Below are 17,415 nucleotides of genomic sequence, written 5' to 3'. Positions count from 1 at the left end.
ACAGTTTTGGTAAACCCGAGTTAACTTTAAATATTCTATGGTTTTGGTACAGAAGGGGTGCTGCGTAATATTGTGACTGTTGCATTTGGATTTTATTCTGAATGTGTTGGTTTTAGCTGCCATATTAAGGTATTTTGCTTTTTAATGTAAACTTACAAGAAAATCTGAAATATTCGAATGGATGTAATTTAGATTACAATCTTCAATAAGTTGCAACACCGTTTGTGATGCGACTAGACAGCGATTTATTCTCAACTCATGTTGCGAAAGTGTGCAATATTCAATTCTATACCTACTGTACTACATACATTTGTATGTTATGCAAAAACTTAAGTATACATAAACACTTGTCTTTCATTCAGGTTTTTCTCAAACGCTTACCTATAATTTTGTTATTACCGCAGTGGACTTAAGTTGCAGGTAATAATTTACATCTAGATATTTTTTGTTTAACATTCCTTCCACTTATCTATGAGTTACGTACAAAAACATTTCATTGACAGCGACAACTTGAATCACATGTATCAATCATCACGAGAAATAGTTCTTACGAGAAACACTCGAGCTGCCTCAGTGATGTACGAGTATGTACTTGTTATGTTAGAAATGGAATAATTACTATAATATATTATAATAATAGCCAAAGATCGTGACGTACCAACAGATGAAGAAATCTAGGTTATATTGTGACAGACCACGGTAATAGAATAGAGAGATGCTAGCAAACTTAAACCCTGATTACACATACCGAGCAGGGTATAGGGAGCAAGACAGTATCCTCGGCCGAGCACTCGTTCAATTGCTAGGTGCTGCCGGGCCGAGGATACTGTCTCGCTACTCAACTTGGTAGGTTTAATCAGGGTATTTGGACCATTTTCAATCCTAGCATCTTAAGTTATGGATAGCCGCGCACCCAGTTGTACGCCTCGCCGAAGCATACTTCTGGTTTCCTACAGCCCAATCCAATGCTCGGGCTTTACGGTCGTCCCCGAGGGCACATTCATACAGACCTAGCATTGGATCACTAAATTAGAAACCCGTGGCTAATGGCGATTGTTACATGTAAGGTGGAGTCGACTGTGCTTGTTATTATTTATATAGGTAAGGTATTTTCAGGCACTCGGTATAACCAGCATCAATAATGCCGTAAAAGTGGGCCCCGGTTCCTGGGAGCAACGATTTATAGTGCGTCTTAGTACTCGCTCGTAAACCACATAGGTCAGACTGATTTAAAGCTAACTAGGAGTGCCTATACTCATAAATTACAATGCACTGTAGGTGTATACGTGTTCGTTGTCTGCTCCAGTCAACGCAGTAAGCTTTGATGACACTTTATTTTAGCTACATTTTATTGAGTAATGAAGTCGTGAGATCATAACGCGTCGAGCGTGATGCAATAATATTATGTGTAGGGTGGAGTTTAGACAAATGTAAAGCTTTCCTACAGTCAAGGTGGTCACTGCCTATGCACTACGATGTACGCGTACACAGATGCAGTACCCTAAAAAAACAGATTCCATGATTAATAAGCGTTTTCAAACAAGTTTAACGATCACCGTCAACATTCAACTTTATTACTTTTCTAACTCTGTGTAATTTAATAACATGTCACTGTAAATACTGATATTATATCACAAACTTGGGTGAAAATCGCAGAAGTAGCAGATAATTTCCTCGGAACCGCTCAAGTATGTATACAACTTGGTAATAAAATGGCGTCGCTTCGTTTAGAGCCGATACTTTACGAGCTTCATATAACTCCGCGCGGGAACTTTCAGTGATTAAATTATGCAGTAAACGATAATATAAATCCGTTTTAAATTAAATTTTCATAGAAACTGTGCACTGTGCTTACTTATGACTGGTAGCGGCCAGTAAAGGAAGAGCTGTCTACAGTCTGTTATGTTCACGAACTAGACAAATTATTGCAGGAATGAATTATTAAACGCCATATGTGAATAGAAAAAGGATAGGGTTTGAGTTAGCTTATTAATACGTTATTAAATTCAGTTAGTACAGTTAATAATAAAACATAATCAGTTAGTAACTCATAAGTAGGTATTTAAAGCAGATTAACGAATATAAAATAGCGCGTGAAGCTTAATAAAATTGTTAAAATAAAACAGCACGAACAATCTGTCCGTATTTCCAGGACATATTTAAATCCTAAAATCGCAATAAAATTTAGAACCGCCCTAAGACCTAATCTGGGAGTCGTAAAACTACCTCAAAGTTATAATTTGTGTCATTTCGGGTCATAAATTTTATGTTTCTAAATGACAATATTAAATGGAACGCGGTGGTCTTTTGGGTACAATCAGCTGGAGCATGAAGTAAGCGAGCTGCCATATTATAGGTACTCTTAGGTATCTCTTCTAGACACATATTATACTACCTAGCACCTGAGGACAATAACAGCCCCCGTTCTACTATATATTATGAGTATACGAACTTTTGGCAGATTTTCTTACCGATACAGTGGCAAACCATCGAACTTCACTAGACTAGCGTTTGTAACCGTGGTGAAAATAAGATTAACCAGTCAGATGAGTCGCAGTCATCATCATCACCACACATCAAGTCCCCACTGCTGGGGCACGGGTCTCCTTCTAATTAAGGAAGAGTTTAGGTCTAGTTTGACCGCCTATCGAATAATCTATCAACGTATTTAGTTTACATTTTAACCAACCGACTCATCCTATTTAAGCTAATTGTTCAGCTTACACTGCGCTCGACTGTACCTACAGTTCTCCGAAGACACTGTTTGATGGTTATTCCGGCTACTCGACTTGATAAAAGGACCATTTTGGCTATAACCCTTAAACGCTAATACTTAGTATATAAATGTCATAATTAAGAAGCAAAATATGTGTGTTCTTGAAAATGCCATAAAATCGGAACATTTTGCAATAAGCTTGAGAAATTACATGCGTATAGCTTTGTAAGAATAACTAGTTGAATCAATGAGTTGGTTGAGAACGAGTTAAGAAGTTTTGTTTTATAATAAGGTACATTTAAATCATAGAGCCTTGGTGCAGTGTGTAACTCTTATCGCATCTAATTTTATTGACTATATTTCGTTAAAGTTAGTATTGATACTGCGTCTACAATGTAAACAACAGAAGATCCATAAATTAAGTTTATCATGATCATTAAATTAAGGGCGATTACCTAACCTTTCTTTCCAGCCGTAACAATGTCTCAAAACACCCCTGAAAATGTTTATAAATTTCCAACTGTGTGTCCTTGTCTGTTTCAACTATTTGCATAAATTTCACCATACATTTGCGGTAAACCTGAGAATGTTTAAAGTAAACGCTCGCTTTTCTCAAACATGGTTGCGGCTAATGTAAATCACTGACGACCGCTCAGTTTGTTATCAAACATCATGTGGCATTTATTTGAGAAACAACGTCTAACATTACTAGATAATCAGAGAAATGCCGTAAAAACATAAGTGTTCACGGCGTGTTATTGTAAAATGGCTGGAAATTATCGATAACATTGTGCAAAGGCGTGCTGTGGGGCCCCATATACAACTGCATGGTAATTTCGACCAATTTAAGAAACACAATGTATCGCTTTAGCTAATGTGGTAATAAATAAGTACGCGTAGATATCGCGAGACCGATTGTTGCAGGTAATAATTGTTTGTAATGGAGCAACAGAAAGTTAAATAATGAGATTATTTTGTTCGTCATTCATTTGTGCCTTGTTTGCTTACTTGTTTTTATTTCATTCGAACTCTTTGAATGTACTCTTAGACGCTTTGTGTTTGGGTGCAGAGTCAATCAATCCCTAGATTGATAGAGACTCCATCAATCCCTAGAGTAATAGAGATTATAGTGGTATACCTAATAAGTAAGGCTTTGAAGAAAAATCTATCAGATCAGACAACATCAATTTCCACTAAAACTAAAATGTGTGGCCACGATTCAAGCCGTAAACTTGCAAAGTATAATTTATGTTGTTATTACGAGTTAAATGCGAATATCTCATTCAATATATTGGATCGAATAATCGTGTGTCAAGTTCGGTGGTCGTAAAGACTCGTCGTAAAAACTTACACTCGTTCTCGTAAAATGCAAGGTGATTGATGCATTTCTTTATGACTCTTGTTGCGAGGTGAATTAGGACCAGTTCGCGTCGGCATTCCGTTGTGGCTTTTAAATCCTTGTTATTATAGAAGGTGTTGTTTTGTGTCGCGTTATTAATGTATGAAACATATTGTCATTATTTTAAGCTGGTTGGCGTATCAGATAAAAATGCTCAATTTATTAAAATTTTGCATTATTTGCAACATTACCATAACTAAGTCCTAATTAGAAGTGAATAAAAGCCGATACTAGCAGACTTCTGTGTCATTGTAAAATAAATAAATTTGAAAGATTTACCGCCATAAAGCGCTTTAGAAGGGCTAGTCTCTAGATCTCCGAGTCGGATTGGTTAGATATAGAAACTTAGTTTTCCGGAGGTTACTCGTAACCTGTTTTCCCTAACATGTGATGCCTTCAGTAGGTCTAATCTAGCTCTTTCATGCCTATTGAAATCCTTTCCTCTTTCAATCCTCTTTAGCGACCCACAGTTGACTAACATTCGTGACCGTTCGCAATAATTATAGCATTCATACGATGTAACAGCATTTTATCTGGGTATTTAAAATATTTGATATGCAAAAGGAATGGGCCATTTTTGTAGATATTTCATTGTATGCTAGACTGTGAAGGAGGATTGATTTGTAGACCGAAATCCACTTTAAGAATGGAAGCAGTATCTCACAGCTTATTATTTTATTTCGAAATTTATCTTAATTTATGATCAAAATTATAAGATACAATCTTAATAAAATGCCTATCTATACTTGTTTCAATTCAAGCTGTCCTAAAAGTAGAACTTGCACGGAAATGAGTGCATTTTATCCTTTCCGTTTATTAGCAGTAAATTTAATCCTGTCACTTTAAGGTGGCAGCGGCTTGCACCAGCTCTCGGTAGGACTCGAGACTCGAGCTTCTAGTATAGAGGAATAGCTCATAAACCGAAGTACTCAGCCGAATGAGTTGAGAGCTGAGTACAATTTAGTTTGAACGATCCACTTGTGACATTTAGGCAGGGACAAGTAACATTTTTATTTAATTGTTTAATAACAAAGTATTTGATAGAATTTACATTTTATTGATTGTGACAGTAAATAAATATTGAATACATACTGGATGAGATGCAAATTGTAGCATGATGTAGAGAGGTAGAGTTCTTACATAATGTTAAAAACAAAAACAAAAAAAAACACGCACTCACGCCTTGTACTAATGTACTCCCTTGCGGAATAGGCAGAGGTGCATTGCTGCACCCACTTTTCGCCAGAGTGTATGTTAGTCCCAATGTAATAGGGGGCGGGCCTATTGCCAATACACAATGTTAATTCTATTAAACTAATTTTCTACCTTTATCTACCTAGATCTAGACAGACACACACAAACAAAGATACTATTTTCGACATACCTACATGGGATACAGCGTGGAGATTACCTCAGTGGAAACGATCTAGTTGATCCGCCGCATAATATAGTGGGTTCATAGTTCCTCATATTCACAATAAACATCCCACAGGCTCAGACACCTACACTCACCGAATAGCTCTCCAGTTACAGTCGAGCAGACAACGTATAAATTTAAATACAGACAATATTTTATAGGTTATAACATCCTTTTACGATTATGGACGGTATATGACTCGGTGGCCTTCGTCTCAGTCCTCACAGACAGACGCTAAATTAATTCCAGCTAGATTTTATTGTGCCAATAGTTGACGGCTGCTGTAAAGTTTGTTTGCGTTAATGGTTACGAGCTTTTTTATACGAGTGTACTTTTTGGAGTCGTGGAGTTGTGTGAGTCAGACCGACCCTTAAGTGGTGTGTTTTTTTCTGCGATCATTACGCGTAAGGATATTTCTTCATTGTACATGCAGCTTATTACGGCCTCGTATTTTATAAGTAACTTTTCAAGTTGAAAGAGATCTGTTTCGAAGGTGAGCGGTCAGCGACCCCGCGTCGCCGGCGCGTACTTCGCCTCAGTCAAGTAAGCGCTACAGCGAGCGCTGTAAATCAATATGGTTATTAGACGGTGTTCGCGTACGCAGCGCTTTGTAGCGATGCAGCTGCTCGCTACCGTCAAATGTGACGTTTACGCGCGAAAAGTTTTACGATCCGCAGACGACGGGCCCGGCCGTAGTGACGTCACCGCTTACTTTGTACTCAAGTCAACGTATCGATTAGATTGCTATCTCATCGGAATTCGCATAAGTTTATAATGTGGCAGTTAGCGAAACTGACCTTATATTTACAGCTGTTTAAGTCCCTCGTGAAGTGTTAACAAGCGGTTTAGTGACGAGTGTATATAATTGTGTATTGTAGGTACATTTAATTATATGAATATAATATACTATATAAAAGTTTTATAGTAGGTGCGTGGACATAAATAACGCGGAAAAAATATGACTATTATCGCTCATGTTGAAATTTGTTCTATGTGTGCCACTTTAAAATGAGCGCATAAAATATTAAGCAAATATATTATTATTTAAAGATAAAAATGCTAAAATGAATAATGTATTAATAAAAAACTTAATTGATGTCATGTTACATCGACCAATTAAATAAGTACGATGCTCGATACATTGTAAGTAAATTAAAACAAATGTCACATCACTAGTAGTAAATTTTACGAGTTTTTCGATCGAGTTTCGTTTGTAATGTAGGTGTAGGTCCATAGTGAGGTAGGTCGGTATACTACTTACCCACTTCTACCCTCCATTACCTAAGGGATATTAATAATACTGATTTGAAGAAAACATATAGGCCCTTACCATCAAAACTTAGAGCTGTCAAATTCACTGGATTTTTTTAATTAAAACACAGTTTTTTCAAATGTAGCACAACGGGTGGAAGACATACTTTTCACTTGTAGGAAATTTACTGTCAAGTTGTGAGCGGTCTTTCAATGAAATGCAATACATTGGTAAGCAACTGTTAGCGGCTCCCAGGAGGTTTGTGTGGTAACCATATATTTCTAGTACGCACACTTTTGTGCTGACTGTTCCAATTAAGCACAAGTTGAGTATAAACTAGCTTTAAGATTAACGAGAACCGCGGTTCCTCTCAGAACGCCGTCCGCGATAAAAGTCGATAGCGTAAAATGCATAAAATATTTATCTTTCGCGCACATTAAAATAGTTTTTTTTACTCTTTCCGCCGTGAGCAAGACTGAAACATTTACGACGCTGCCGTTATAAAGTTTTTGTTGCAAAAACGACGTAGGGCCGTAAAAGCAGTCTGTCCCTTTCTGCCTTGGGTTTACTGCGGCGCGCGCGCGAGAGAGGTATATACAGGGTGCTGAAAAAAGGGTATACTAAGCCGAAAGGGGGTGACTCGGGGGACCATTCTGAATAACATCTGTACTATAAATTTTGAAAATTTGCGAAGAAATATACCTAATTGATTTTCCATAAATACTGTAAAGGTCACGTAACTGTTTACCATAGACGGGCAAAAAAAAAAGAATTTCCAAAACTCTTACAAAAGTTTTTTACAATAACCGCCTAAGTCGCCGCCTTTTGGCTTAGTACACCTTTTTGCAACACCCTGTACATAGGTTATATCGGCGGTGTATTCTGGTGTATGCGGAAGTTTTATTACGAGTTGGTGAGATGGGCTGTGCGCGCTCCACCGCCTGGCGAGATGGCTGGGTGGATAGATATGCTGAATTGCTGATGCGACTTCCGAGAATTTAGAAGGTTTTCAGCTACGAAGGGCTTTTACTCCTCGTTTTATAGTCTGATCTTTGACGTAGCCTGGGGTTAGGTAACTAGAAGGGAAGTATCAAAAGGATAGATAGTTAGTGTAATGTAATATCTAGATTTGCTTTAAATGTATTAAAATAATACTGATGAATATATTCAGCACAACAATAATTGAATGCCCAATAATTTTAGCCGTCATTACTAGACAACCTATATCGCACTTTCAATGAAAAACCCTATGGGTTCAGTTTGTAGCTCGTAGCCACTCTCGTAGCAATCATAGGGCTAGACAAGGGGCCCGCGTAGCTTGTAGCAAGTCGCGTATTCCTTGAGACGCTAGTCAAACTAGCAATATTCGGGAATTCGTTTTTTTTGTTGTTAAGAATGTTAAAACTTTCAAGTACGCTTTGAAAGCTTCCGACTTAACAAAATCCACGCTTGTAGCAAAGAGACATATATATATATTAGAAGTATTTTTCAAAGTACCTGCTAAAATGGTTAGCTAAACAAATAAGAACATCCGCAGAAAGATATAATTGTCGCATTACACATTTTATTTCCAGATACATCAACATCGGATCAAATCACCCTGTATATGAATTGCTAGGTATTCACAGTAACTGTATAACCGCTTGTGCGGTTATACAGTTACAGGTACTCACAGTGTGACCGCTTGTACAGCACCCAGTGCGCTGTGTATACAGAGACAGGTACTGCTGAATGGCGTTAGTTAGGTTAGTGACCCTGACTGCTATGCCGAAGGTCCCGGGTTCGATTCCCGGCTGGGGCAAATATTTGTTTAAAGACAGATATTTGTACTCGGGTCTTGGTTGTTGATATTTATATTTAGTATGTATCTATCTATGTATTTGTGTAGATATATCAGTTGTCCGACACCCATAACACAGGTTCTGCCTAGCTTGGGGTCGGATGACCGTGTGTGAGATGTCCCCACATATTATATTATATATTATTATTATAGGTACTCACAGTGTGCAGCGCGGCGACGGCGGGCTACAGGTGCGCGGGCGGCGGCGAGCGGCGCGGCAGCAGCAGCGGCGCGTACTCCGGCAGCGCGTACCCGCCGCCGCAGCACAGCGAGTACGTGTCCAGCAGCGAGCACAGCGACCGCTTGTACAGCCGCCATTGGTGCACCACCCAGTGCGCTGCGGGTTGGTGGGACAAACATGTTAGTTATAAATATAATGGCAAAGATGAAGACAATAGATAGAGCATGTTCAAAGGATAAAGCGAGGTTTACTCTGGCAATAAAAATTACATAAGGCGATTTGTGCAAAGATGTAAATAGATGTGACAGTGGCATTCATAACTGCCTTGTAACTAGAATTTTTATTGCCAGTGTATCCCGCTTTGACGTCGCTTAACTATATTTGACAGATTGGCAGCGCCGTAGGACCAACTATTTTTCGCAATGGTATGCTTACTAGTAAACTCGCATCGCAGTCACGGGGCATCAAACACATATTTGTTCGCTTGCTGGTGAATATTGACTATCGGTCATCGTTATTGTTTTGTCTAAAATGTCTTCAGGTTTTGGAAGAAAACAATCAATGGGAGCATTTTTGAAGGCACTTAATTGTAGATTTGTAGAGATTAACATTGCCAATCATATTATTTAAGTAAGTATTTTAGGTGTAGACGGTGCCAAAGTTAGATTTGGTCCTTCTGATTTGGTTACAATGAGTGACTTAGAAGTCAATCCTAAAACACATGCAAAACGAATATAAAAATCGCAAGATGATATTATATATCGTAGATTCTATACGATAATTATTCGACAATAAAATGTTATTTAGCGCCTTTTAACTAAGTATACCTAGTTATTATTCTGTGACTATACCTAAGTAGGTATTCATGATTCATTTTCATATTAATAGTTCATCACACGGTACAAAAATAAAATTCTTCAGTCACACAGAACTCTGTTTTCCGATTCGTTGAAATTCTTTCTGGATCTAGTTACAGGAAAACTAACTTAGAATTTGCAACAAACGAATGAATCAAAGTTTCGTTTACTACTGGAGGATGAAACTTTGAAAGATGGATTTTCTTTAAACTAGAAAGAGAGTATAAAGTTTGCTAGTAAAGCAGATACCTATGTTGATACCAGGTAGCAAGACTTTCATATTCTATTCTATTATACAAGCTGTAAGTAGTGTACTTACTACTGATTGAGATCGTGCAATGATGTTTTATATTTTTATTTTATGAGATTCTTTATTTATTGATTATTTTACTCAACATTTCACAACAAAGTAACAGTTTTTGCGTCACTTAAATAAATATTTTGTTTCAAAGAAGGCATATTATTATAACTTACGCAGCCTAGTAAGCGATTCATCCTCTTAAATTAAATAAATCACGAATAAACCAACAGAGGTCGCTAGTCGCTACTGCCGTTCATTAGTCTGTCACTGTCTAATTTATGTCCTTGGTCTAATTGCGTCTCACTCTTATTGAGCCAAAACAAAAGAAACAATAAAGAACTTCGGCAGTCTATCGACATGAGAGTACAATACGGGTGGTTTGGTTCTGATGATGTTTAATTAAACAAATGGGCGTGAAAGACCGATTAACCAATTAAATACCTAAGTTTTATTATGTACAATTTAATAACTAATAAGTATTATATGCTCGTCTTCGTTAAGTTGATCATTTAAAAAATACTATAGTAATTAAATACATATCGAAGTTTTCTTTATAGATTGCTTTTGATTATAAAGTATGATAATGATAACGATCAGCGCATCTTAGAAAGTAAATTAGCCGCATACCTAATTACGAACGTATTCTAACTGCTTTCTGAAAACGTTTGAATCCCATTGGCTAATTAAAATGTAATAAAGATAGAATGGCGGTGAGGTAAAAAGTTCGACATCTAAGCGACCTCATTCGTCGGGCGGTCGGGCCTGGGGGGTTACTCTATACTGACGAAAAACGATCGAAAGAAAGAGCTGTCGTGCAATCGGCACGTTTAATATAACGGGATAGAGTCGTGGCTCGCGCAGCAGCGTATCGAAACTTAGTTTTCGTCAATATAGAGTGACCACCTGCGCGCGCGCATGGAGCGATGTCAACCACGCGGGTGACGTATTCCGGGGGCTCTAGCGATGCTATAGCGACCCTGTCCCGGCTGCATGGTATCTTTATCGCGATATAGCGTGGTACGTATAGTGAGTTGTCGGATGATGAATGATAGCCTTAGCATCTAAACATAAACACAGGCTAAATCAAACTCATCACAACACAACATCGGTTAGACGTGGTTTAATTTTTAAGATCTTAATTTTAATTTGAGTTACTATGGTCAAAAAAGATATATGGTATTAGGTAGCTACTATAAAAACATAAATATTTAAAATTTCACTCTTACTAGGTAAATAAATACAAATAATGATAGTGTTAGTATCGAGTGCATGTTCCGAATACCGGCGGTGCCTACCCAAGTAGGGAGTTGATACTTTGAGACAGTTACCGCAACGCAGCCGCGGACTGGGAGAAACGAGTTTAGCGATAAGTCTGCGATCCTGTGTCGGCGAGTCATACAAGGTGCAGTTTATTTTAAAGATACTGAAGCTGTTTTTTTTCCTCATTCAAATCATTTTTTGGCACGATGGAATTTAGAATAAAATCTTTTTTTAAGTCCGTAACAGACTTAGCTATAAAATATATTAATATACCGTACAATTAATATAATATCTGTGGTGACTTCACAGAAATATATATTATAGCTGAGTGTGCAGTCACTGCGAAAATGTATAGAAAATATATAGTAATATACCTAGCTATAAAAATATTAATATATATTGTAGCTAAGTCTGTGACGGCCTTTATAATAAAGTAGTGAACTAATTAATTATTTGGATTATAAATTACCTGCCCTATTTTATGTTCTATATTTTTAGATTGATATAATACCTTTTCACATAGTGTGACCGACGATATGAAAACTATCTTTTAACTGATAAAATAAAAACTAATGTGTTACATTAGTTTTAATTTTCAGTTTTCATAGCTTCAAGTGGAGCTAGAACATTATTAATAATGTGATGTAATGTCTGTAGGAATTTGTGTTTGTTGCTAAGCGCAAGAAAAAATAAAGATATTATTATGTAGCAGTGCGATACTTGCGGTATTAGGTAGGTTCTATTATATTAATTAACTTTTTATCAATTGGTTGTGTTCTCGTATCAATATTTATAGTCCATTGAAAACATTATTCTGTACCGGTGCACATATTATAGTTTTTCGCATTTTGAAAATATTATACGATGAATGGCTACATTTTATAAGTATAATTATGTACAACAATCTTTTAAACTAGTTAAAATTTTGTGCTTCACTAAAACAGTAGCGCACTGTACAGAACATTTACTTACTTAATTTATTCCAAACTTGCCTTCTAATGGGTCAACATAAGATCGTATCCTACGGTCAACCTAATTAACCATAATGAAAATTCATGCGCAGTAGAATATGTGGTAACGAGAATGACCAATATAGAGTTTTATGAAGATGTTAGGGTAAATGCAATAGAACAGTCTGGTTGGTTTATGATCATGATTATGTTTTACGACGAAAAATGAAACTATAACTCTATGATCTCTTTATCATAATATCACCACAAAACATCGCAACAAAACAAACTGTCCAGCACGTGACAAAGTGGCGAATACAAATCATTTTTGCCAACCCAAAGGCGAATGTCTTCTAAACGATTAACTTGGCAAGCATTTGATCAATGTGTTGGCGTGCATACGTCCACGTGTGAGCATCTCCAGACGAAAGTGAACCTAAATGCTAATAATAATGTTCTATAACAGTTATACCTGTGGGACTTCCGCGGAGGCGGCGGCGGCTATTCCTCCATCGGCATCGTAACTATTCGTAACTGTGAAGTGCAGCACTGAACTAGGCAATCACTCTATATGACGAAAAATAAAAACTAAGTTTCGTAGCGCTGCTGCGCGAGCCACGACTCTATCTCGTTGTATTAAACGTGCAGATTGCTCGACAGATCTCGTTCGTTCGTTTTTTGTTCAGTATAGAGTACTCCTGCGGGCTACTCTTGCTTGACGAAATACGAAGTTTCGGAGAGTTCGTCATGCAATAGGTACGGTCACGTGCAGAGAAACCTGACCCCCCTCCCATAGTAACAATGCTTCTGAGAGGGGTCAGGTCTTTCTGCCCCTTACTGTACGTTTAATCATTGAATGCAACGGGATAGAGTCATGGTTAGCATATTTCGTGAAGCGACAGTACTGGACAGTAGTGGCTGACCTTTTGTTGAACACAGCCTCGTCATCATCACCAGGCAACAATCACCTGCCCCGAGGGATGCGAGGGAACCATTAACTATGCATTAATATCTAACAACAATTTCAGTTCAGCTAAGGAAGATTTTCCCTATTACCACTTACAATGAAACATGGATGGACACTTCATCATTTTCCATCTCACGTTCCAACGACCGTCGCCATTCGTCTTAGTGGGTCAAAAATATCACAGATATGTGAGACAATGAGAGTCAGTCCCGACTAAAGCACGACTAAACGATATGGCAGCCACGAACCGGGAGAAAGCTACGAAATGTTGATGCTATTAAAGGAGTACACAGAAGTCGTGATAACTAAAGATATAGCTTGCATTGAGCCGTTACCATTGCATATCCAGAGACAATGTTTCATAGGCCTCCTTATTTACAACATTTTGTAGTAGGTTAATGGAGATGTTACTTCGATGACATACAGGTTAGGTAAGTACTGTAGGATTCAGACAGAACAACTACTCACGCACTTGAGTAGATTGTATCTATAGGACTACTTATGATGGTAACTAGCAATTTCAAGTCACATCAATTATAGCTCATTATTATTATCATTTATGTATCCTTCCAGTGGTTCCAGTGAGATAATGCTGTATAGTCCGTAAGTAACGCCTGTGATGACAGAAACCAGTTAATGTGTTCCTTCTTCTACATGTCCACGAATGAAATCACGTTTTCGTACTAAATATCGACGATCCTCCACAAATATGTACCCACTTAATAATGATATTCAAATCACCCGATCTGCATCTGAGAACTATTCAAATCTTTAACCTCCTTCCTATGTTACACGAGTAAAGACTTGACCTCTCCTATCTACACATCTGTACAAACTGCAAGAGCAAGTTACGCTGGTTGGTCCCTGCGTTAGCGCATGGATCGTGTATACGTATAAGCGGACACGTGGTAGGTACGGCCTATCTATGACTTGGCAAATGCAATAATTGACTCAACTATACATTGATTATTTCTACAATGTCCTACATACTTCCAGATACAATTTAAACTATGCCTTAAGCGTGTGGGGGACGATTTAAAATGGATCGTTTTGGAGCTGTGCACCGATGTGCAGAAGTGTCGTGGATAGTTGCAATAAAAATAGATATCGCTTTAATAATATAGTTGCAGTAGAGATTGTGTGGTTAGTAGTTGTTGCTAGCCGCTACCTGACTGGGTTATCTGATTATCTATTAGGTTTTGATTCGATAGTCGTATTGGCTTAGTGTAATATACTTGTGACAAGTGGGTCAATGTCTGGGACGGGTGGAAAGTGTGCTCAATGTAAATAAATAAATTATTACTATCAGTACCAGCTACTCTAATACCGAGTAGTACTCGCATACTCTACGGAAATACTCAATTCACCCTGAATAGTGTGCCTACACTCGCTCAAGGTAAAGAAACTATCTCGAAAAGTCTTTAGAATAACTTTACTTATAAATCCTAATCCTAACTAATATTATAAATGTGAAAGTAACTGTGTCTGTCTGTCTGTCTGTCTGTTACTCTTTCACGCCAAAACTACTGAACGGATTTGAATGAAATTTGGTATACATATGGTCTAGACCCTGGGAAAGAACATAGGCTACTTTTTATCCCGGAATTCCCACGGGAAAACTTTTTAAGGCGAAGCGAAGCGCGCGGGAACAGCTAGTCGTCTATATGTTATAATTTGCAACCACCCGAGTCCGCGTTGTTCTATGTTTGCGCATTTATGATAACAAAAGCACGCATATTTTTTAGGTCCCAGTCGAAAACAAAATTTTGCTGAGCCACAGTGTGCTCTACCAGTTGTGGTTGTGGGTGTAGACTGTAGTTGTTATTTAATTTTGTTGCAACGCACACAAGCAAAGATTTAAGTAGAAAGTCTGGTCGATTTTAAATTTTTATTACCGGCGGAACCCTGAAGTGCCGGCGCGTGACTTTTACCGCAACAAACAGCGAACAGGGCGATTAGTCCGGGAAACTGAACCTGAGGTAATTCCCGATCCCGGGAACCCTGCTACATGGTGCTTCGAGCCAGTAAATGGATATAGGGCTCGCATTAGTTTCGCTACAGTATTATACGAATATTACTTTAAGGCGAGAGAAAACGTGTTTTTATAAAGTACCTTAAATGTAAGTTAGCAAAATTAGGTTCCTAATAATCGTAATATTGCTAACATCTATATGACGAAAAGTGAGCAGCTCTTCTTGACTTTCACAAAAGTCTAGTTTTTGACCGCAAAGAAGACAATGTACAAGTCAATATTAGGTACATACTTGTTTACTTTTGTACACATTAATAGTACCTGGGACCACTGGGACCGTAAGAAAAGGAGTTAACCACTAGGATGTCCGGTCGTAAAGGCGTCGGCATTGTCCTGTCATGAGACGCACAGGTGTTCACATAACAAATCCTTTCACCAAAAGTGAAGCTGAATTATAACCTAAAAAATGCAAAAACTTGCACACATTGTTGCTATTTTCATAACATAATTATTATGTCATATTAAAAAAATTATTACTAAATTAAGAGAAATTAAGATGAGTACTAAAACAAATTAACTACGACAAAAAAAGCTCTATAAACGTTCATTAAAGTTCCAGACATACAAACCTGTTTTCAATGTTCGTGTTAAATCAATTTGACAAAACAGGTTGAGAGGGTTACTCTAGCTTAACAAAAAACTAACAAAAAACACATACAAGAGCTGTCATGCAATCATTAAGTTTAATACAACTAGATAGAGTCGAGATGGCGCAACACTTTTGGGTCCAGCCACATTCACCCCATTCCGCTTTCGACCCGGCCACATTCGTCCCGAATTTCTAAAAGACTATAAGTTCTAGGTACTTTAGTTGAAATTTATGAAATGTACTGTCAGCCTCAAGAGTTTTTTTTACTGAAATAATATAAAAAACAAACACAATGAAATAATATTTAGGTGTTTTATGTGCTGTTGAATTTAAACAAAAGTAACAATTTGTACTTTTAATCATTTATACATTATAAGTAGGTAACACATGTTTTGAATTAAAAACGTAATCATAATAAATACCTATTACCAAATTAAGTAACTATTAATTACCCACACTTTTTCGCAAGCTGGAGTGACTCCATAATATCAGTTTATCCCATCGTTACGAGTCGCCTAATGATTTATCTCTGGCAACTGTATAATCATCATCAAGTTTTCATCAATATCACCATTATAGGGTGTAGAATATTAAAGTGTAATTTTTGGCTTGAGTGAAAACTTCATCTTGGTTATGGTAAGAAGTACGTTAATACAAAAGGAGAACCGGCAAATATCTATGGAGGCTCATTAGAAAGGTATTTCAATATACTACAATTTGATACATTTGAGTCATTTCCTAAAGAATTGATAGTTATCATCACTTATTTTATTCAAAGTCAATGCAGGTATCTTCGTCCGAAAATTCGGTAGCAACTGTGCACCATTGTTTATTTATTTATTTATTCTACACGGGCATACTACAACAATACAACCACATTCCACGTAATTATAACTAACTATGTACTTGTATTATAATTGTAACAGTCGTTTTACAATTGCATGCGATCGACCGTCTAATGATCTTTCACCTATTTGTCAAGGAAACACTATATTAACTTAAGTATTCAGATTGTTACTAGCGCACTTTTTGCATATATTTATTTATTTATAAGTATAAATTTTTTTTTTAATAATAATATGTGGGGACATCTCACACACGGCCATCCGACCCCAAGCTAGGCAGAACCTGTGTTATGGGTGTCGGACAGCTGATATATCTACACAAATACATAGATAGATAGATATTAAATATAAATATCAACACCCAAGACCCGAGTACAAATATCTGTATTTAAACAAATATCTGCCCCAGCCGGGAATCGAACCCGGGACCTTCGGCTCAGTAGTCAGGGTCACTAACCACTACGCCATTCGGTCGTCTAATTAAGTATCGGGAACCTGTCCTCTTTATACGTTTGTATGTTTTTTTCTAATAATGATAAGTTATATGTAATTATAATCTAGCAACAAAGTTGTTCTTATTAATAACAGCGTTTTACCATTCAAAGTCAATCAAGTATAAAAATAATATGAAGGTGAGGCCAGCTTACTCCAAATAAGGAGGAATAAATTTACTTACGACATAGGAAGATCAAATAACTATACCTAGGTCTTTAATCAAAGACCTAGATACAAATGCAAGCAAACTCACAAACCAAAGTGGGTAAATGACAGGAGAAAGTAGTGGGTGGATGAGGGATAACGAGAAAGAG

General features: G+C 37.3%; 1 protein-coding gene across 1 annotated transcript in view; it reads right to left on the bottom strand.

Moving 5' to 3' along the window:
- The window catches only part of LOC105385626 (protein doublesex), a 109,193-nt gene that overhangs the window by 21,072 nt on the left and 70,706 nt on the right, over positions 1–17,415 (bottom strand). The window contains exon 3 of the mRNA XM_038107517.2: positions 8,786–8,961. Within this exon, the coding sequence (XP_037963445.1) occupies positions 8,810–8,961 (152 nt within the window). The 3' untranslated portion in view covers positions 8,786–8,809. The remainder of the gene's footprint in view (positions 1–8,785; positions 8,962–17,415) is intronic.

The sequence above is a fragment of the Plutella xylostella genome, chromosome 25 (genome assembly GCF_932276165.1).
Source record: "Plutella xylostella chromosome 25, ilPluXylo3.1, whole genome shotgun sequence".
In the NCBI taxonomy this organism is placed as follows: domain Eukaryota; kingdom Metazoa; phylum Arthropoda; class Insecta; order Lepidoptera; family Plutellidae; genus Plutella; species Plutella xylostella.
The sequence above is the reverse complement of the archived record's forward strand: the minus strand, read 5'-3'. Positions and strand labels throughout refer to the sequence as shown.